The following is a 22,842-nucleotide window of genomic DNA, read 5'->3' as shown; positions in this document are numbered from 1 at the left end:
GAAATTAACAAAAAAAATGATAGAAAAGTGCTTCATTCGAGCAGTTTTTCATTGAACTATTCAACTTTTTGAGTTTTTTAGCCATAAGATCAAAATATGTTTTCAGGGACAAAACTACCCAAGGGTACACTACAAACGTAGGGTACCCTATAGTTGTAAGGTACCTTAGGATTTAGATACTTTCATAGCATTTTTGGAAGCACTTTCCTATTATAGGATTTTAGTAGTTTAGGAAATTTCATAGAGCACTTTAAGGTTTTAGACACTTTCATATATAGAGCACCCTAAGATTTTAGGCACTTTTATATGGCACATTTGTCATTATATTTGATTGCAAAAGTCGTTTGTACGTCCTTGAACTCAAAAAAACTGTAAATACGAGGGATTCTTGGCTATATCTCCCTTAAACTTTATTATGAATTTCCCAACGTCGCAGCAGCCATTCCACCTACCCTTCCCTATCCGCCGTCCAAAACCCCGACCAAAACCATAACCCTTTCTCCACCTTTCCCGTGCCTGATTATTCCTCCTCCCTCGCTGCCGCTCTTGCTGCTCCGATTGAACCTTCGTATGAAGGTCTTCCACTTCGGATTGGCTGTAGTCTCCATCCACTCTCAAATCCTCGTAAGTGTGTTGACCCATTGCCCTTCCTCGCCTGGCCCCAGTCGGAGGGACCCGAGTCGCGGTACGTAGGAGTAGCAGCGGTCCCTCTAGAAAATCATCTGGGCCTTGTCTTTGTCCAATTCGGCATCCTTTGGCTTGAATTCATGGCCTTCGGTATCCATATATATGTATTTTGTATGTGTTTTTGTATATGTTATTGTATCTATTTCTCTTGCTAGAGAAGCAAGTCTTGAAAACCCAAAACTGTGTTAATCTCTCTATCTCGGGGAGAGAGAGAGAGAGAGAGAGAGAGAGAGAGAGAGAGAGAGAGAGAGAGAGAGAGAGAGAGAGAGAGAGAGAGAGAGATCCTATGTACGACAGATTTGAAGAAACATCCTACTAGATTTTCTAAACCCAATTTTCATGGTAGCTTTGAATACGTGGTGTAATTGATTTTGTTCCGAAATATTATCATGTTTGTAACCCATTGCTAACCTATTTTTATCATGTTTGTAACATATTGTTCAGGTTTGTGATACTCTATGTTTTAAAATTTATCATGTTCATCAAAATGTTCGTAGGTAGCAAATTCACCATGTTTGCCGAAATGTTCATATAGACAAATTTGTCAGGTTAGTCAAAACTATCATTAATGTATTTTGCAATATTTAACCATGTGTGGATATAAACTTTGGTGTTGTTTCACTAAATTTTTTCTAAAAGTTATAGTTTTGTCCTTATTTGAATTTTTTTAGCGTTTGTTCATTTTGTTCCAATTTTTTTTTACTTTCGTCTCGTCGAGACGAATCGGAAAAGTAAAAAAATTTACTTTTACCCAAATATTTTGAACAATGACCACTTTTAAGTAGAAAAAGTAAAAAAAAAAAAAAAGAAAAAAGTTTACTTAAAAGTGGTCATTGTTTAAAATATTTGAGTAAAAGTAATTTTTTTTACTTTTCCGATTCACCTCAATGAGATGAATCAAAAAGTCAAAAAAAATTGGCGCAAAACGAACAAACGCGAAAAAAATTCAAATAAAGACAAAAGTGAAAAAAGTTGTTAGTTGTTTGTCAACATTTTCATATTCCATAAATTTATCATGTTTGTATTTAGTTTTGAGAGTTTAGGGGAAGATTAGGAAAGAAAAAGAATTCCAAAGATTAGGTGAAAGAAAGGTTTGAAAGATTGGAAAGAGAATTGGGATAATTAAAAAAGATAAGGAGATAGAAAGATTTGAAAGATTAGGAGAGAGAGAGAGAGTAATTTAGGATTTATTTGAAGTTGAAGATGAAAAGATAATGTTTTAAACCCATTAAAGATGAGGACGTGTGTGTGTATATAGAGGAGAACCCCTATTTAAGTATCTAGGGCTATATAGATGAGGACTTAAGTTTTTAAACTGTCTGTCTGTGTGTCTGTCTAAGTTTTTAAACTGTCATTACTAATAATAATGATACTTTGATCCCCACAAAATGATCCACAATTAATATTCTCCAGATAAAATCATTGATCATGTAAGAGCAATGATCTATCTAAAGTACAAGAGTGATTAGTTAGAAGGCTTCATTCTGAATGATCTTTAAAACGAATCTTTTCTTTTGTTTTTGTGTCTTCGGTTTATTTTTTTAAACTGTCATTACTAATAATGTTTTTTTTTTTTTTTTTGTGTCTTCGGTTTTTTTTGGGAGGAACCCGTCCAGTTTCCCTTTCAACCAGTGTGGTCCAGTTTTGGACCATTTGTTGGTCTTTCCTGGATCTACAAAAATGATCAACCGTTCATGTTTTAGAGCTCGTCGAGAACATTGATCACGTCAAAAATTATGTTGATTGAAAATCGTTTGATATGATATTGAAATGCATTGATCTTCAAATAATTGTGTCAAATAGGTTACAATCCAGTATTGCATACTTTTTTATTACAAACTTAATGCATTTGGAAATCGTATTAAATAATATCCGGTCAACGTAATTTTTGGCAAGGTCAATGAGCTCTAAAAATGAACAGTTTCGATCATTGTTGTGAGCTCAGGAAGGACCCAGAAAAGATCCAAAACTAAACCGGACTGGTTGGTCCAAAACTGGACGGGATCCTCCCCTGTTTTTGTCCCCTTGATGGGCTATAAGTTGGCTTGGTGTGATTATAGGCATATGTTCGTGTAATGTTATTGAAATGCTTCTATTCTTCCACCGCTTAGTAATAAAAAAATATATATATATAAGTAGAGAAAATGAAGATACTCACCATTTTCCTTTGGTGTTCACAACTTAAAAGTAATTGGGAGTAGGCTTTTGCGCCTCCTAAATAGTGGGTTTATTCAAAGAGATACAGTATTTCTAAATACATTACATAAGAAAATCATGTATTCTCCGAAAAAAAGAAAGTGAAAACGCAAGGCAATAACTCGACTAGATAACACAGTCCAATAAAAAATTCAGGGCTCCTGAAACAATGTTCTCCATCATCTTCTAATAGAAAAGAGCTTTGTCGGGTAGTTGAAATAAATGAATAAGAGTGGTGGATAAATCAATAGTACTAATACTGTATGAGAATTTTTGTAGTGGTCCTCAAATAATCCTTGTAATGCAAATACGCAATGAAACAACTTGCATTTTGTGGACTATAAAAATTTGAGTGTTCACATAAAAATAAAATAAAATAAAAAGTACAACATTATCACCTTATCAAAAAAGTACAATCAAATCACAACTCTAACTACAAAAATAAAAACAAACAATAGAAAACCAATCTTTTACAGTTTAAAAAAAAAGAGAGGAGGGGGGGAGAGAGAGATCAGCAGAGTCTGGGGAGTCCTCTGTAATTATAAGAAACACGAGGAGGGTCAGTAGTAGTATTCTTGACAATCCTAGTCATCTTACCCTTCATCTCTCTACACTCTCTCTCACAACTCTCCACTGCATCCTCTGCAGATTTCGTTTCATATCTTCTTCTTTCTTATTATCCTCCTCCTCCCCTTCTTCTAGGTAGGAATTTACCCTTTTGTACACCACCTCCTCATGGATACTGTTGCTAATCAATGGCGAGACTGTAGGAGTAGTTTCGTAGTAGTAGTAATTTTGATCAAAATCTGTTTTCGTGGGGGGTAAATTGGTAATTATAAGGGGGTGCTGGGAAGCCAGTGCTTGCACGGCGATCCGAGGAGGAATTCTGGGGTTTCTGGCGAGGTCTTTACATGCTTCCAGGCTTAGCTTCTCGTAATTAAGACATCTGCATATTCTTGATCTCTCGTCTAGTGAAAGTGTTGGGTGAGACTGCAAATACCGAGATTCAGAAATTACTACTAATATATGTACAGAGACAGATTGGGAAAGATGACATTAACCCGGCTCGTTGGACGGGCAAATAAGGTTTTGGGGTAAATAAAAAGGATCCGGGGGCTCTGCTGGCCGGGGGCACAGTAGCCCCTGCCCAGCATGGTAAACGGCACCGTTTGGTTTAAAAAACAAATTCCTATCCATCAACTTGCAATCCTATGGAGCAGAAATGTGATTATGAGAGCTTTAGAGACAAAATTTGATTATGTCTCTTTAGAATAATTTGATTAGAATAATAAGATCTTCACACCCGTACAAACGGATTAAAAATTAAAGTATTTAATTTTTTAACTATATTTTTTAATATATAAACCGTCTCAAAAAAATTAAGTATGTAAATTTTCATTTCATTTGAATCGGTGCAAAGATCTTATTTGAATCGGTGCAAAGATCTTGTTAATATGATCAGAATAACAAGATTTTTGCACCGATTCAATTTTCACACTTAATTTTTTTAGACTGTTTATATATTAAAAAATTAAGTACTTTAATTTTTAATCCGTTTGTATGGGTGTAAAGATCTTATTATTCTGATCATATTATTCTAAAAAGACATAATCAAATTTTGTCTCTAAAGCTCTCATAATCACATTTCTGCTCCATAAGATTGCAAGTTGATGGTTAGGGATTTTTTTTTAAAACTAAACAGTGTCGTTTACCATGCTGGGTAGGGGCTACTATGCCCTGGGCATCAGAGCCCCGGATCCAAATAACAAGGATAAGAGCTGGATACAGTTAAGATTCTAGGGGTGTGGACGGGTCGGTTTTGACCCGAACCCCGACTATGTCAGGTAGAACATTTTGGGATCCGTAAATCGAACCGCACAGGTGGTAGAATTGTCCGCAAGCCCGATTCCTTACTTTGGGTCAGATTGGTTGGGTCGGGTCCGACCTCCACGGGTAAGGAACTCATCAATTTGAACCCCAAACCAAAATCTGATTTTTAACAAAAAGTAAATCCGCACCCGTCCTAACCACATGTTCAATCAAAAATCCTTCGGGTCGGGTCCGCGGAATTTTTGCACACCCCTAGTTAAGAATGACAAACTAAATGACAAGAGTGGTTTTTTTTTTGGATAAGGAATGAGAAGAGTTTTGTTTGATAGTTAAAATAAATTCATAACAGTGGCGGAAATAATGTGATAATTTACGTAGTTGTCCTCATATAATCCTTGTAAGGATAAGGAGAATACAAAAGAGTTCACCGAGGTTTGAGGGGCACGCCAGTAATTGTGCCTGCCCGGATAAGCTAACGAAGGTGGTGGGTGGATGGGTGAGTTTAGCTAATTCACCCGACATGCAGTCTGGTGTAAAAGGTTAAACCTAACATCGGATAAAAGTGAACCCGGATTAGCTAATCCTCCCAAGGCCCGTTCCCCTCTTCTTCGCCCACCGAACGGTAAAGGAACCTACTACAAATGGAATTTGGCTTCACTCGGTTGGGTTGAAAAACGCCGTTCGTGTAATTTTGGCTATTCAAAAATATTTTTTAATAGCTCAGATTTGTTAAATATTTTTATTGGAATGAGTGGATTCTACCTAGAAAGACTCGATTCTTCCCGTGAAGAATTTTTTGAAAATTTGAACCATATATTGGTTGTCGAGATGAACAACTGAGATGCAACTGCAGAGACTTCTCTACAATCTAACTACGAAGGAGCTAGATTCTTACAAATAATACTATATATTTATTATTTAAGACAATGACTATTATAGATATATAATTAAACGATTTAGTTTTTCTTAAAAATTTTAAGATTACTCGTCTCAATAAGAAAAATTACGAAAATATAAATAAATTAGGAACTGATGTTGAAAAAAATCATCCTAAAGACAGAGAAAGATTGTCATTACCAAATGTTTTTCGTATGATGATTTGCTGGATTGCGTTATGGATGGAGTATGTCTTTTTTTACTTTTTTTTTTTTTTTAAATTCCTTCTAAAAGTGGCGTGGAGGTTTATTAATAATGAAAAAGAATTACTCTAATTAGTCTAATATTTGCATCATGTTGGGTCAATGTTTTATTTTGAATGAGGTCAACTTTGAATAAAGTAAATAAAACATGTACTAATAGGTTTCTTTTCTTCCAATAATGGTACTATACTAGTAGATGAGATTCCATGTATTATTAGATTATTTATATTTTGGAGGGGAAGAAAGAATGTAATCAAGAATGAACGATTAATTTTTACGGTTGGATGAAAGAGTTAAATAACCTCAAAGCCCTGCACTCGATAACAACAACAACAACATAATGTTCTTGACGAGTTCTAAAAAACCTAAACAATTTCGATCATTGAAATAGTTACAATTCGATCTGTTTAAGAACTCAATAAGATCCGTTCTCTTTCACAGACTTGCATATCGTATACTACGTACTCACATGTGGTGGACCGATGTAATAACCGTAGTAATATTATTGAATGTTATTCTGAAGTAAGTATTTGATTATATCAGACCTTGTTGCGGTCAGAATGGCATAAACAAAACCTTCCAAAAGCACAGCTGAAAAGGGAAAGAGCAAGGGAGAGAGATGTATACATATATACAAGAAGGAAAGTATGAAATTATTTTATTTTATGAAGTTCTACGATATGGGTGTGTGGTACTTTTGAATTACCAACTTACTACTTATTTAAGATGGTTTTCGTCCCAGTACTAGCTAGAAACAACCTCAAACAGCAGCTTCTCACCAATTTTAAAAAGAAAAATTCTAAATATATTCACCTAAAAAGTTGTAACAAACACTAAAAAATCCTCTAGCGTGACTCGTAAGTCCAAGCTGGAATTTGTTGTCATTTATTTACAGGGGTTTCGATGAAAATCCTATTAGGAAATCAATCTTGATATAAAAAATACTCCCTACTATATATATATATATATATATATATATATATATATATATATATATATATATATATAGTTAAAAAATAACCTCGTGATACATCATACATATCATTAGCTCTACTGATCGACTCCGGCCTTTTTCACTAAAATGAAATAACGTTGACGGAAAATACAATAAAATGGTTGATGTGACCCATTTATTGTCTGTTAAAATCATTTCTTAGTTGTTAAAAAATTTCCTAAAATTCCATCGCGGTCACGTTCTCAATGAGTCAGTGATAGAATTAAATTCTTTGTAGAAATCTACAGCAATACAAGAAAAAAAATGCATCAGAGATCCTCCTTTGTAACAATCTTTGGGCGTACCGTGTGCACACAGTGTATGAAGTGATTTTCTACCGCAGCATTATGCGAGGAACTCTAAACAAGAGAATCATTAATTAAACATGATCCTGCGATTGACCAAGTAATCATCGGTACAGAGGAAGAATTAAGCAGCTGGAATTTCGAAGAATCACCTGGAGATAGGTATCAATAGCTCTGTAAACTCCATCAAAGCAATCCCTAGCAAAATCAGGCAAACTCTCAGCAACTCCAAGAAACTTTGCAATCTTCAAATTGTGATCAGGTGCTATCTCCCCCAAGTACTTGTCAACCAACCTCCCCACCTTCTTCATCTTCACCACTTCCTTATTATTATTATTCTCATGGACAAAAACCCTAATTAACCTCACCACAAGATTCACATCATAGACCACACCCCCTCCCCCAACCCCACAAGAAGAAGAAACCAACAAGTCATCAAGTGTGGCTTCATCAAGTGTCCCACCAATCAACCTCTCAAGCCCAAACCTGCACTCTCTACTCAGCCCAAAACCAGAAACAACCCTCAGAACTGAAAGCAGCCCTCTGCATGTAAATGAGGATTTTCCCATCCTAATCACCCCATGGACAGCTGTATCTGCAATATTCCCAAAATACCCATCACCAGAACTTGATGATTTCTTCTTGGTTTTCTTAACCGGTGATGATTTCAGGTAGTGGAGGAGGAATCTTGTGAGGACCAGGCTGTTGTTGTCACTCCCATAGCCCCCTAGTGTCTTGACTAAGCTTTCTATGATTTGTGGGGGTAAAATGGTCAAGTCATTAAACCACCATGTTTTCTTGCTTGAGTTTGAGTTTGATCTGGTGATACCAGATGCAGGGGTATCTGGGGAAGATGAAGAAGAAGATGATGAAGTGATCAAATTTACATCAGAGTTTTGAGCAATTTTGGCTAAGAGAGAATTCATGATCTTTTGAATGAGATCAGATGGGGAAGATTCCGCATAGGAAAAGAACGATTCACAGCTCTTGAGGCAAGTGATTACGTCATTCCAAGACCAATAAAACATGCCTTGGAGAAAATCCTCTGTTTTCTCAAAGAGGTTTGGGGAGGCTCCATTTTTCTGCGTCATTCCAAGAAACAGAGCACTGCAATGGAGGAGAGCTACATTTGATACCGTGATTGTGATTCTTCCACGGTTGTAACAGAATCTTGATGCCAGTTCGAACCCGTACGGGCCTCCGGGGAAATCGACTATTTCGATGCCCGAATTCCTGATCTGGATTCTTCTCTTTTCTTGCTTTATGATCCTCCTCAACTTTCCCGAGAATTTCGAAATGATGTCCTAAGAAAATTAGAAGTGAGAGTCAATTGGGTGTTGGTTGAATTGAAGGAGTGAGTGTAAATAAAGTGATCAATGGAATTGGAATAATAGTTATTGCTTACCTCATTCACAAAGAATGTGTGATGACTATTTACATGGACTTGCAAATCACAGAGCTCTGCCATGTCTCTCAGGTTGTTTCACATACATTGAAATGAAACACCAGAAAAAAAAAAGAAAAGAAAAGGGAAAGAAACACTCTCTCTGTTTGTTTTCGTATTATTAGTACAAAACAAACAAAGAAAACTGTTCAATGTTATTTACTAGTTTCTCTCTAATATACTATATGTGTACTGTATTCTTCTGTGGACTGAGGGGCCGTGCTGTGCCCTTGAGTGAGGGACAGCATGGTGCTGTCCCGGCCTTGCAGGGCCTCCTTCGATCTCGTTCTGATAATCGGAAACGTTCACTTCGTAGAGCTCGTCGAGTAGACCAGATCAATAAAATCACAAAAATGGTTGTGGTGTGGTAAAAAGTTTAAGTATGTACTACGTATAGCATTATTGTTAGTAAAATCACGTCAACACTACAGGTGATAGTCACCGTTTCACACAAGATCCTTTCTAAGGATTTATTCCCAACAAAATCACAGCCGTGCTTTTCTATTTTTTTCCCCGCAGACAAATTGGAGGTGCCCGCGCAGGACACGGGCTATTAACAGCATAAATTTAATGTTTTGTTTAGATTAGTATAAACCAACAACAAAAAAAAAAAAAATTGAATAAGGACAACAACAAAAAAAAAAAAAGCTATTAGACCAAAATAAGCCTAAATAAAGTTAACATTTTCTTGACATATTTTCACAGTTAGTAAACATTTTTAAAGTTTGACTTATTATTTTGACTCTAATATCTTTTCAACTTCCCTCTTTAGTAGTATTAGATTTTGTTTACTCGGCGAAGGTCAAGTTTGTTAATTGTAGTTAGTAAGTTTTCAATTCCTCTAAAATGCTTATGACTATATGAGTATTGAATATTAGTATATGATGTCTACGACTTGACAATCATTTCATTAGCTACCATTATTAACAAAACTTACTTTTCCTGCCAAACCATGCCCTATTGTTTTTAATACTACTAGTATTATTTTTGGGTAAAGTTCATTTTGACCCCATGTGGTTATCGCCATGTGCGAATACTCCCCTCATGGTTCAAAATTGACCACATAACCTACCTGTGATTTTGAAAATGTGCACATAGACCCCCTACCGTCATATTTTCCATCCATATTAACGGACACAACATTAAAAGACCGATATACCCTCATCATGTCTCTTGATTCTTCTTCTCTTTTAAATCTAACCACGCCATCCCTTATACCAAAAATTGAATCCAAACAATTGATATTGTAAATTTTGACAAGTACTACATCTATACCAAAATTCAAGTCAATCAAAAAATGAAAAGCTTATGGTCGAATCGATTTTGTTATGAAATTAAAATTTCAAATTTGAATTTACTAAAAATTAGATCACTGGGTTATTGATGCCTGATCGTGATGATTTTTTACAGAGATACTCTATTCTTTATTTAATACATTATGAACGACTCAGATTGCATTCTAGAGGCGTGTGAGATACACCTCCGTTAATATTGATGGAAAACATGACAGCATGGGGTCTATCCGCACATTTTCAAAACCACATATAAGTTATGTGGTCAGTTTTGAACCTTGAGGGGATATCCGCACATGACGATAACCACATAGGATGAAAGTGGACTTTGCCATTATTTTTCTGTTGATGCACGTAACAATAGTTGTCAACTATCATCTTCATCCATAGAAAAACGATAGATGAGCGTCACATGGTTGAGACTTGAGATCAATCAAGAGTCCATCAACGGGGTGGAATTTATAAAATTTTGCTTTATCGCCTTCCAAAAAGAAATACTACTCCACAACTAGTCGTTGGTCAGTCAGGATGGAGTGGCTTATCATCCCGAGATCTCATGTTCGACTTCTTTGTATTGCGAAAAGTCCTTGGGCCACCTCATGCGTAAAAACCCTTTGGGTTAGCAAAGGCTGGTGGGGGCTGGAGAAATTAGTCTTGTAGTGCGCGTAAACTTGCCCGAAAACCACTCTTCGTTACCCAAAAAAAAACTTGTAGTTGAAAAAGGTTCTTTAACTATTCTCCTCTTAATCATCAAAAGGGGATGTTTTTGGAAAGTTATGGAAAATAGGCAGAAAAAAGGAAGAGGAGAGAGAGAGAGAGAGTCGGTACAGAGAATGCAAAAGAAAATTTTGGAAGCGAATTTTGTCTCCTGAAAGTATATGGGTACATACATTCATGTACATACGCACTTTAGATCCGTCTCGTATAAAAACTCAACTCAATCCGATATCGATAAAGACATTTACGAAACATTCAATTTTGCTTTAGAATTCAAGCCTGAATTCTGTAGCAAAAGTGGATGTTTTGTAAACGTTTTTACCGAAGTTGGATTGAGTTAACTTTTTACAGAGTTCGTGAACAAATTATTTTAAACAAAATAAGCGACTTGAATCTATTTTTGTAAGACTTGAGACGAGTCTAGAGTGCGTATATACATAGTGTATGTCTATAGCTGCACTCTTTTGTCTGATGCTGGTGGACACACCCTCTCTGAGAAGTCAAGAAGGCTTTGCTTCCAATGAACAGGTACTCCTTTGTCATGTATCCAACCTCCCAAATTCCCTTTCCTTTGTTCTCATGCGGTACATGTGAATCCAGGGGGCCCCGCTTCAACAATTGGGTAGGCTTCTCATCTTGGGAATGGATATAGGAGAGAGAGAGATGGAGCTAGCATCTCCACTTGCAATGTTTTTTTGTGCTAATTTGACATACAAGAATGAAAAACAAATAAGTTTACGTACATTCTTATCGATCACTTATCTCTCATAATGTGTAGGGCCGACTTTACAATTAAATGTGTGGAATCGACACATATGTGAAAGATGAGTAGTCGGGGAGTGGTCGATAGGAGTGTACGTAGGAGTTGGATTCATGGCAATCCCTTGTTGGAAACCGCACCATGAAGTTCTCATTTTTCTGGCACAAGTCACGTTATTGGTCAAAAATGTTCATTTTATGGAGCTTGTTGAGAACAATAACCATGTTTAAAATCATAAAGATCATATTTCGGTTAATACATGTTTGTAACATTTATCATTCTAAAATAGGTTCTGCCACGCTGAATTAAATCCATCAAATTTATGATAGATAAATTCATTTTGAATACATATTGATGAACATCCGATTTTTCATAATTTTTGACACTGCTAAAATTCTTCTTTTTCTTTTTGGGTAAATCAATTTGAAATAGAAAAAAAAAAAAAAAAACTAACCAAATATATAGTCTACAAAGGGTATACCCTAGGAGAAAAGAAAAGAAATGTTAATATTCTCAACGAACTCTATAAAATATTAAAATGAACATTTTCGATCATTAATGCGACCCTTGCTTTTGAGAATCCAACTCCAAGGAAAAAAAAATTCTATTATTTTTCACACTGGCGGTTCTATGTAGAGCATACATGCTATGGTCAACTAAATATCCTAACAAATTTTTTTTTGCTTAGAATACATGTAAAAATTATGGGATGTTTTTCTTAGAACACCAAACTCAAATAACACCCAATTCAAAAGTCTTAAACACCAAACTCAAATATAAAATGAACACCCAATCCAAAATCAATTGAACATTCAATCACAACCCCATTACAGCTTATCAATCTAGGTAATTCATATTTTAACACTTAACACATTACCTCAAATAAAGCTCATAATCATAATGAAAAAAAATGAGAAAAGAAAGAGAAAAAAGAGAGAATGTATTGGTATAAGTATTATCTCGTCATCTTTATTGTTGATAGTCTATATGTGTTAACTTCGCCTTCATGACAATAACTACTGTAATTTTTTTTAAATCTCTAGTTAGCTTTAAAAAATACTGACAAAGCTTGAAAAAAATTTAACTACATTGCAAACCCCATTAATTAGGATGATATTCCTTTGAATTTAAGATTACGATAGAAATTTTCATCATGTCATCCTAAAGAACTACATATTTTCGAGGTCAGTCTAAACACATTCGCTACAATTTCTTTCAAAAGGGTTCTAGTAGATTAATACGCTGGTTAAACGTTGGCATAAAATATGAAAACTCATCTAGGATAACTGTAAAATTTTGCCTCTGTCTACTATGCAATACGACAACTGTCAAAAAAATAAAATTTTTGTTAAAAGTTAGTACTCCCTCCATCCCTAAATAAATGTTCGGCCCACAAACCTAAGCCTTTAAAAACATGCAATTTTTTCATTAAAAAATTCAAACTTTGTTCACAATTTGAAAGAACTCATTAATATCTATTGATTTGTGAAAAATTAATTTTTTTAACAAAACAAATGCATCTTTTTAGAAGCCTAAGTTTGCGGTCTAGACATTTATTTAAGGACAGAGGTAGTATATATTTTTAAGTTCTTATTTTGCCTCGTAGTTTATTTTTTTAGAATATAAGTTATATTTTTTAACCGCACTATGTATACCACTATATGAGATTTTGTACATGTATTATTGATTAATAGATCAGCTAGTAGAATTAAGGTAATTTATGAACACCATATTATAAATTTTTGGAGTCGCCATTGATTAAAGAAATCAAAAAGTTTACAAACACAATTTTAAAACATAACTCTGAACACAACTACGTCCATAGCCTTTCGATGCATTTGGACCCATATACATCAAACAACTCTTGTATTCGGAGTTGTGTTTTAAAGTTGCGTTTGTAGCATTGTTCCAAAGAATGCCATCCATGAGCCCACCCTTGGGTTGGCCAGTGGTAAAGGTGGACCTGGGCCTGCAACATGACAGAGTTCAATTCCCTTCGGAGGCACTCGGGATTTAAGTGAGAGGATGTGGCGGTGAATTGTTGTGCTAGTTCCCTAGTAGATTTACATTGCATGGGTCGGGTCAATGTGGTCCTGTCATGCGGTGGTTCTTATGTTACCAATATAAAATATACTCCATAGAAATTCATTTCTACACTCCTCTAATTGATTCAAGCACTTATTTTTTGTCCCTGCATGTATACACTTTTAACCAATTTTAGGGACTCTTCATAAATTCACCTGTTAAAAGACAAGAAGAAGAAGAAAAAAAGAGTGCCTCAATTAGGGTGTAGAAATCAATTTCCATACTCCACGACAGAATTTGTTGAAAAAAATAATATAGCTCCCGTAAATTCAAGCCCAAATACACCACACATTTTTAATTTAACCAAATCAACTTGAACCCGGAGCCACTTCAAGCTGTTGTTTTGTGCCGAGTACCATTTTCCAAAAAGATAAAAAGAGTACATGAGAAACATTTCTAAAAGCTGCAAAATCAGAGCCAGACTAAATGGTTACGTAGGAGTTTCTGCAACATACAAAAACCTCAAAACGGGAAATCCCAACAGACAGGAATAGGCATCGCTACGGAAAATAGTGGGAAAATAATTTCAGACCTTGGCCACCAGAAAGTGATTAATAGAATATCTCAAGGAAATCTGCCACCAGTACCGGACCAAAGGGAATAAAGAAAAAAAACAAAAAAACAAAAAGAAAGCAAACGCCACCGGAGATCATCATTTCCGCAAGCAGATCACCGTCTGCTTAATCAAAAGGTTAAACGATAAAAGGAAGAGCAATCACCGAAATCCCAACCTGCATCCTTTAAACTAATTGGATAGAGAAAAATTAACTACCCATTCCAGAAAAGAAAAACCAGAGCTTCTTCACAACACACACGCACAACCCCACCCCCCCGCCAAGACTGCAATCCCCATTTCCCCAATTCAGCTCCAATAACAAGAAACCTCAAATGACATCAATCAAAGTATCCCGAAAAATCAAGCACATAACATAAAAATACAAAAAGGAATCTGATAATCCTGAGCAACGCAATCTTAGGTTCAATACAAGTGCCACCTTCCTACTAAACTGATGCAGTTTTCTGCAACTTCCACACCTTTTTCAGTAACGATACCTGCTCCTGTCCTGATCACGGTCTCTGTCTCGCCCATAGTCTCTCTCACGATCGTAGTCATACTCTCTTTCTCGATTTTTCCTGCTATCCCTGTCTCGACTTCTGCTGCGGGGCCTATCTCTATAATCTCGTTCTCGATTCCTGCTGCTTTCAATTCCCCTGTCTCTGCTTCTTTCTCTTCCATCTCTGTCACTCCCCCCTGAAACAATATCCATGTCCGCTACTCAAACCCAAAGCCCATAAAAAAGGGTTCAATAAACATAGTGGCCTCATTACGTTACGTTACTACATGTTCCAAAAAACTTCACATCAGAACGTGCCTATTCTGAAAGACAAACCTGTTTAAAACATAACCAAAACAACCATTTCAGAGATTTGACAAGACCACAAAGATATTTTCACCGTATCACCAAGACTTGAAAGAAAAAATAATTCAAAACCAAATACCCCAGCCCAATTTAACACTTCTTTGTGGTTACCAAAAAAACTTCTGCATGCCATTTAGCCAGCAAACACTAGGAATAAAACAGTCTAACAGACTCATCAGCAACCAGTGCCCCCCCATCTGCCGAGTAACTACAACACAATATACTTCATTTTTAAACAGAAAGACATGTTGGATCTGGTTTCTAGTCAAGGGAATGGAATTGACAATGGAATGGAATTGAGGTTGGAATGGAATTGGAGGAAATGAGATTAGAATATCCTTTCCATTCCCAAGTTTGGTTGTACTTACAAATAGCCATTCTCATCTGAAATGGAATGGTGAGACAATAGTAGTTTTTGGAGAGAAAATAGTAATTTTGGTGTGGCAATAGTAATTTTTGGAGTGGCAATAGTAACTTTTGGAGTGGCAATGTGGCAATAGTGAATTTTGGAGTGGCAAATAAATGGAATGACAATTCCTTAGTTTTTTTTAGTGGAATGACAATTCCTTTACTAAGGTAAATAATAATTCCATTTGGAATGATCATTCCATCATTTAATGGTGAACCAAACATCGGAGTAAGTATTCATTCCAACATTGATTCCATTGAACCAAGCATACCCAAAGGGGCGGAGCCAGGATTATCAAACGGTGGGGTCAAATACCTAAGCAATATTTGGAGAAATGACAACACTTGTAATTTTAGTGAGTTCTGTGGGGCAATTTTTTAATATCTGCGGGGCCAATTCGTAAAGAAAAATTTAAATCTATACCATATTAGAAAATTTTCGCAAGTGAGCGGGGTCAAGTGAACCCCACTTACCCCAATGTGGCTCCACCCAGACAATCATGATGAAGGGAACTAAAGGTACGTTTGGTTCGATGGAATGGAATTGAGATTGGATGAAATGAGATTGGAATATCCATTCTCATTCCCAAGTTTGGTTGTGCTCAGGAATAGCCATTCTCATCCGCAACGGAATGGTGTGGCAATAGTAATTTTTGGAGTGGCAATAGTAATTTTTGGAGCGGCAATAGTAAATTTTGGTGTGGCAAAGAAATGGAATGGCAATTCCTTTGTTGTTTTAGTGGAATGACAATTCCTTTACTAAGGTGAATAGTGATTCCATTTAGAATGATCATTCCATCATTTAATCGTGTACCAAACATAGGAATAAGTATGCCATTCGAATGACCATTCAATTCCGACTTTGATTCCATTGAACCAAACATACCCTAAGTGTCTCTAACATTTAACATCTTCACAAATCATGTGGTGTGATCTAATGCAAAGATGTCAAATCCTCTGATGCATGAAGCTTATTACTTAAATCTAGTCCTCGAGGTTTCATGCAGCCACCAATCCATCAACAACAACATGACATGCAAGACTAATCTCCTGTAATTTCAGGTGGATTCATTATTAGCAGCACATGCTAAGTTAAGCAGTAGTAACTATACCCGAGAAGCTGATTTCACAAAAGGGTGCAATTTACTAATAAGTAATAACAGGATGAACTCTCTCTGTGTTGTAGTGTCCATGTGCTGAGTGTAATATAGACAAACCAATGTTGTGACCATGCCAATCATAAACCCTCAAACAAAACTAGAACCGCATCAGTAATACCTTAGTTAGGAAATTAAAACAAGGCAAATCATGCACAGTGCCATAAAAACATGGTCCAAGCCATAGGTGTTCCTTTAACGAAGAAATTTGCCAAAACCTTTGACAACTACCAAATTCCTTACAAATAATAAGCAACCATTAGGAATACCTAGCTCCTCAACCTCCCATCCTGCACGCCCAACTCCAGGAAGCACCTGACCAGCTTCAGGTTGTTGTGTTTTAGCTCGAAATTTCTTCTTGAGATTGCCAAACTCATCATATAGTTCACCATCATCCTAGGATTTGATGGAAATATTAAGTCTCGAACAATTAAATCAAGGTAATATACTCTTACTTCAATTTGATCTTACTGCTTCAGCCTCTCGTCTACGTCGTCTAGTTTCCTCTATTTCTTCTTCATCAAGTTCTTTGTAACCACCTGCCCGACCTCCTCTATGTAACAAGAAAAAACTGTATCAGTAACTTTTATCCTCACTACTTGTAATTTCAACACTAAGACTGGAGACTTCCATGAGATGTCTTAATGCACGATATTTGTAGCAGAACTCAATGAAGTATTACAGACATAAACAAAAAAAAAAAATTACAGATCATGATTGAAGTCAAAGCACTGGCAAACTGAATAGTACTTTTGGAATTTTTCTCATCCTTTAAAATGGCACTTTTACAACTTAAAGCACTAAAATCATCCATTTACAAAGACATAAAAGTTCATACTCCGTAAAAGTTAGAAACACCACAATATTTTCAAATTCTGAAGGAGCATGTTTAAGTCCAAATAACACTACATTCCATCCATATTAGCCAACACTGGTAACATTAAAAAACATTCTTTTTATGTTGTTACAAAGTGGTAAGTTTCTCAACACAAGTAGATTATTTCAGCAAAATAATAAGATTTTTAGGACAAACATGTACGACACCATTACCCTGCGATATCATAGCAATCACATAGTACCTCACACCACCCTCATTGGTACCAGGTTTGTTGGTGTTACATATGTTGCATTTTAAGCGCTTTGCCCAGTTGATATTTCCACACCTGCAGCAACAAACCAAAAGGATAAGAAGAAACATTAACGACAACGAATTGAATCAGGTTGTCTATTGTAACCAGTTCTGTACGAATCAGCAGGAGCACAGAATTCATCTAGATACAAGAGGAAATAAAACTCAGTTTCGCATGTTATGTATACACCAAATAATAGATTTGCCAATCCAAAAATTAACGAAGAACAACAATGGTATCTCTAACAAAATACCATTCAAATAGCAGAAAGGATTATGCGAGATGAGAGGTCAATTATAATATCTGCTTCGATTTCATAGCGATATAACTATGTTGAGCGCATAATAACCTACGCCAAATTGCATGATCTAGAAACAGTGCTGAACCCAGGATAAGAAGATTCATTGAAATACAACGAAAAATGGAGTATAAACTTCCTATGAATAAACAATATTACCCTAGAAGGGGAAAAATAACTCAGCAGTTTTATCATAAATCATGTCACTAAAAATGGCAAATATGAAAGGTTTCCCTCTCCGGTACCGAGCTTCCATGTCCGAACTACAAATGTCGAGAAAAGGGAGCGGTACCCCTCCGTCCTGCGTCCTTCACATATTTAGTCAAAGAACACATAATGAGGTTGAAGAACTTTGCCAACATCAATCCGCTTAAGTTCATAGAAGCCTGGAGATCCCAGTCCAAACATAATTCACCTCTCTTTTTCCCTTTTCTTGGGATTGTAAATGTAATTTCATTAGCAACGGTACAAGCCTACAAAAAAGACAATTCGCCTCTTTATTTTTTATTAACTGAAAAAGCAATACAGCTCCAAAGGGGAGTCACCCCTGTAAATCAGAGAGACGCGAAAGTTTTAGCACTCCTACGAAGTTCACCAATAAAAGGAAGAGTCCCAGCGCTTCCCCTTTCAACAAAAATAGATTGACTGGAGTTTTAAGGTCAGCCTTATGAGAGCCAGCCATCCCAAATCTTCGAAGTTACATCGGTTACTCTCTAAACACACCTCATGAAACACCAGAGCCACCATCCATTCCTTCGCGACCCTCTTCAAAATACACCAATGAGCCCAATCAACAAAAGCTAAAGCATCCAGGCGGCATAACCTAACTTGTGCATTAAAAAAGAGTAGATAACAAAAGCCATTAAACTAAAAGGCACGCAACAGATTACCAATAAACTCATGTTGATTAAACATTCAAAACCAATTAGGCAAAAGAAGAACCCATTTCCCAAATGACCAATGTTAGTCAAACATTTAAAACCATCGTAAGGGAGCAAAAAAGGATAATTTGCTTGGAACTGCCATTATTTCTAAATAGACTTCAACAACAGAACAGGATAAATGATTTTTGACGGTGGAAATTCCTCCTTAATCCATCAATCTCACCCCTTACCCCATCGACCTTCGTCTGTGTAACTGCTTACATAACTTCCAACTGCCTCTAGCTCCCAACATTGAATGCCTTGGACAAAACGAAGCTCCATACCACTCCAGACTCTCAAAACCTTAAACAATCTGACACCAGATGCAGGACTATAATGCTACCCAAAATGACAGACATCATGCCGAAATGTCAGGCTTCCTCACACCACACATTGCGCCAAAAATCTCACCATACTACACCTCCAACAAAAAACTGTACATGCTCTATAAAATCAGCCCAATCCTGCCGAATGGCTTTCTAAAAGCCTCTGCAAGGTTAACTCAAGTCATGTTATGTTGAAGCTAAAGCAATGATTATCTTTTTAATAGAACTGAAGTTCACCTTGGGCACCACATTAATCAAGATGAGGCGTCAGGGGCATTTCTATCTACTTCCCAACCACCATCACTCTTTCCCGAAAGCTAAACTTCTTACATCATAGGGAGATTAGTTATCAATCTAAGAATCATGGACACTTAAAATTACATGGAGAGTGTAATGATTGATAACTTCAGTGCATGAAATAACTATCTGCCTCAAAGTATCAAATGTGAAACCAGGCAATAGAAAAGTAAACAGTGGCAGTATAAGTTTCCATCCACGTTTCTAATATACGTAGGACACCTTGAAGATGCTCCCAAAAGGTGGCAAAAAAGAAAAGGAGCTTTGCCATCAGCAAGCATGGAACCACTCTCTCTCTCTCTCTCTCTCTCTCTCTCTCTCTCTCTCTCTCTCTCTCTCTCTCTCTCTCTCTCTCTCTCTTTTCACGCTTATGTACTCCGTGTGCAAGCCTTAGGTTCTCAACTATGAACCACAGGTAGTTCAAAATGGTTGCCCTACGAGTACCCGTACAGGTCTATACAGCTGGATGCGTATCCAGTTTATGAATAACGTACCATGTTTGCCATTAATTATTCTGATTATGGCTCAGTATTTAGGTTTTATCTCGCTCTGTACTTGATTCTTGATGTTTGATATTAACAACAAATGTTTTTTCCTAATCTTAAGTTACCTCTCTTTTTGAGGTATCGCGTCAATTGGTCTTCTCTTTACTCCTTATTTCCCATACTTGTTACTACATCTCGCCATTTGCAACGGAACCATTTAAAGAACCCAAAAAAAAGAACGCCTACGAAAAAAATTCAAATGAGTGGAAATAGGACATCCATTTATGGAGAAGACCAAGCCCAACTTAGGCAACATTAAGCAAAGGAAAAGAAAACACAGCTACCAAAAATCATCAAAATACAGTTGCCAAAAAATATAAATCTTAAAGACAAAAATAATAGCCTTACATGGGACAAGGCCAATCATTTGGACCAAAAAGACCAGCTGGAGCACCAGGTGCTCGGCCAGGCCCACTTGAGTCATGGCTACCACGGCCCCTTCCACGACCACCAGCACCTGCACCGCTGCCAAAGCCACCAGAAGGTCGAGCACTTCCACAACGATTGCATACGCCACGAAACGCGAAGTTTACATTTGTACAACTGCTACCAATATGAAGCATCAGGAAGATATATTCATAGTGTGTGTAAACTGAAATATAACATAACAGCCCAGAAAAAGGAGGACAGAGTAAGAAGGAGCTGCTCACCAATATCATATCACAGACCTTGTATTTGGACACTGCCAGTCTCCTTCTTGTTGCCATGCCTTCCCTGAAGCATCCCCCCGACCTCTACCTCTTCCACCAATTTCATTCAAATCCCTGGCACTTTCCTCAGGTCCACCAAAATCGCTCTCCAGACTCGGATCTGCAACATGATTTACCGAGCTATACGAGTGATCATCTTTGCTCTTTGATTCTGCTATAAAAACTCCTATAGTCATTCCATGAAAATCCTTGTTGTTGAACCATTCAACAGCAGCTAGTGCAGCATGTGGATCCTCATATGTCACTGTAGCATCTCCCTTTGGCTCATCTGTGACCTTGTCTCGGTATAACCATACTTTGGGTCGCCCAGTTCGTTTGTCTTTCTATTAGAAGTCACATTTAACGACAAATATGTCAGCAGCTGCTAAATATTGCAAGATGGCATTAATAACTGCAAAGCCACATAGGAGGGACAAATTCAAAGAATAACCTGTCAAGATACATACCTTTAGCAACCCAATTGTGCCAAAGTACTCCGCCAGCATATCTTCATCGGTCCCAGGGGGCAAGTTACATATGTAGACAGACCCATTTGAAGGGGCTCCTTTTCCTGAATAGCTTGCCATCATGCTTAATTTACTGTAATTTCAGAAGACAACTCTAGCACTGAGCTCTATGTAAGTTCGTAAATGTCTAGCTCAACAAACTTCAGAACCTTAAACTAATTGGAAAGGAATACAAATTCCAAAACTTCAAATACCGAAAAAACTAATATAAAACAAACGAACTGCCGCATGTTGCTCCAACGATTAAAACCAACAATGGTAATGAACAGAGATTGCCAGTCCCACAAGACACCGGCTCAACCAAGATCAACCCACCAAGAGTATGGAGTAGTTTTTTGGTTCAGTTAAAGATACTGGGAAGGGTGGAATAGAATGGAATGAAGAAGGAATAATCACTCTCCTATTTCCATGTTTCGCTGCTTATAGAAATCAGTAAATTAATGAACTCTCACTCCGATTCCTGCCTTCGGTATGTCGGAGTGAGGCCCAGAATGGAATATAACTTACACAAAATTGACCAAAGCAGCCAGATAGAAAAAAGTTGTATGAAAATTTGGACGGAATTTCCTTGCTATCCCAATTGGAGCAAACCCCAAAATTGTGAGACAGGCATAACATACATGGATCCTCCGGTCAAGATAAAAGACCACTCTCCTATCAGCATGGAAAAGAATAAATCTTTCGCGAACCGAAGCTGATTCGCACTCGCGTCATTACACTCTGACTGAAAATAGCAATCTCAAATTTGTGAACACTTCGTGTAGGAGAAATTGCAACGGAGATTAGGGTTCGGAGAGAGAGAGCATACCTGGTGTGGGCGGCGGCGAAACCGGCTCCACGGAGAAACGATAGGGAGAGAGGGGCGGCGTGGAGAGAGAGAGAGAGAGATTGATCGGGTTTCATCTGAAATTCGCGAATGAGTAGGGTGATGTGCTATTGGGACAGTTTGGTCTGGAAAACTACACATTGACCCTCTAATTATATCTCAGTGGCACTTAACACCATGAGTTAGAAACTGCTACTCGTTTAATGCCGTTAACGGGAAACCGACTTGCCTGTTTCTTTTTAATGCCGTTAATTAACACCCTGAGTAATTTTTTGGGATAAATTAACAAAATCATCCCCAACGTTTCTAAAATTATAAATTGTCCGCTCACTTTTAGGAAATTACAAAATACCCTTTGTCTCAAAACAAATTAGGCCATATTCCGTTAAGGGTTTTTAAAAAATAAGTACTTATTTGCACCATTATTTTTAAGTTTGAAATTTTCAAATAAGTACTTATATTTTAAGAACACTTAACGAAACACAACCTTATTCACTTATTGTGATATAGCCATTAGTAAATTCGATGGAATCTATTTGACACCATTAAATTATAGTGGGCTAACATATCTTTTTTTAGCTTGAGAAAGGTTTTTTTTCATTCTTTCACAAGCTGATAATGTACTTTGAACCCATAGTAACCTCCAAATCACAAAAATAGAAAATTGAGACTTGGAAAAACATTTTTGAATTTTATGGTTTCTAATGAAATAGTTACAACGCTAGGGTAATCTATCTTTACCCTATAAGAGGAAAGTGCACCCTAAAATCTTATGAAACTGTCTAAATCCAAAGGTACTCTAAAATAGACTTGAGACCTTACAAAATAAATAGGGGGACTTGTGGG

General features: G+C 36.8%; 2 protein-coding genes across 4 annotated transcripts; both read right to left on the bottom strand.

Annotated features, from left to right (window-relative positions):
- Positions 1-3,212: 3,212 nt before the first annotated feature.
- On the bottom strand, positions 3,213-8,726 carry LOC131301290 (BTB/POZ domain-containing protein At3g19850). The gene is given in 4 exon segments (XM_058327488.1): positions 3,213-3,507; positions 3,510-3,873; positions 7,304-8,455; positions 8,557-8,726. Coding segments are annotated over 4 exon segments (1,692 nt in total). The 5' UTR covers positions 8,620-8,726; the 3' UTR covers positions 3,213-3,394.
- A 5,575-nt stretch (positions 8,727-14,301) lies between these two features.
- LOC131301286 (transcription initiation factor TFIID subunit 15) lies at positions 14,302-22,074 on the bottom strand. 3 transcript variants are annotated; one of them, XM_058327486.1, is made up of 9 exons: positions 21,979-22,074; positions 21,111-21,243; positions 20,623-20,987; positions 20,303-20,497; positions 17,515-17,598; positions 16,907-16,988; positions 16,705-16,831; positions 14,784-14,840; positions 14,562-14,701 (listed from the first exon to the last, which is right to left on the bottom strand). In XM_058327486.1, exons 1-8 carry the CDS (start codon positions 22,071-22,073, stop codon positions 14,812-14,814), a joined length of 1,110 nt encoding a protein of 369 aa, XP_058183469.1. In that variant the 5' UTR covers position 22,074; the 3' UTR covers positions 14,562-14,701; positions 14,784-14,811. The 3 variants fall into 3 exon arrangements, with proteins under 3 accessions (XP_058183468.1, XP_058183469.1, XP_058183470.1); XM_058327487.1 differs by having other exon boundaries at positions 14,628-14,701; positions 14,792-14,840; XM_058327485.1 differs by lacking the exon at positions 14,784-14,840 and having other exon boundaries at positions 14,302-14,701.
- Between the last annotated feature and the right edge of the window lie 768 nt (positions 22,075-22,842).

Source organism: Rhododendron vialii, chromosome 9a, assembly GCF_030253575.1.
Source record: "Rhododendron vialii isolate Sample 1 chromosome 9a, ASM3025357v1".
Classification (NCBI taxonomy): domain Eukaryota; kingdom Viridiplantae; phylum Streptophyta; class Magnoliopsida; order Ericales; family Ericaceae; genus Rhododendron; species Rhododendron vialii.
This window is presented reverse-complemented; position numbering and strand designations above follow the sequence as displayed.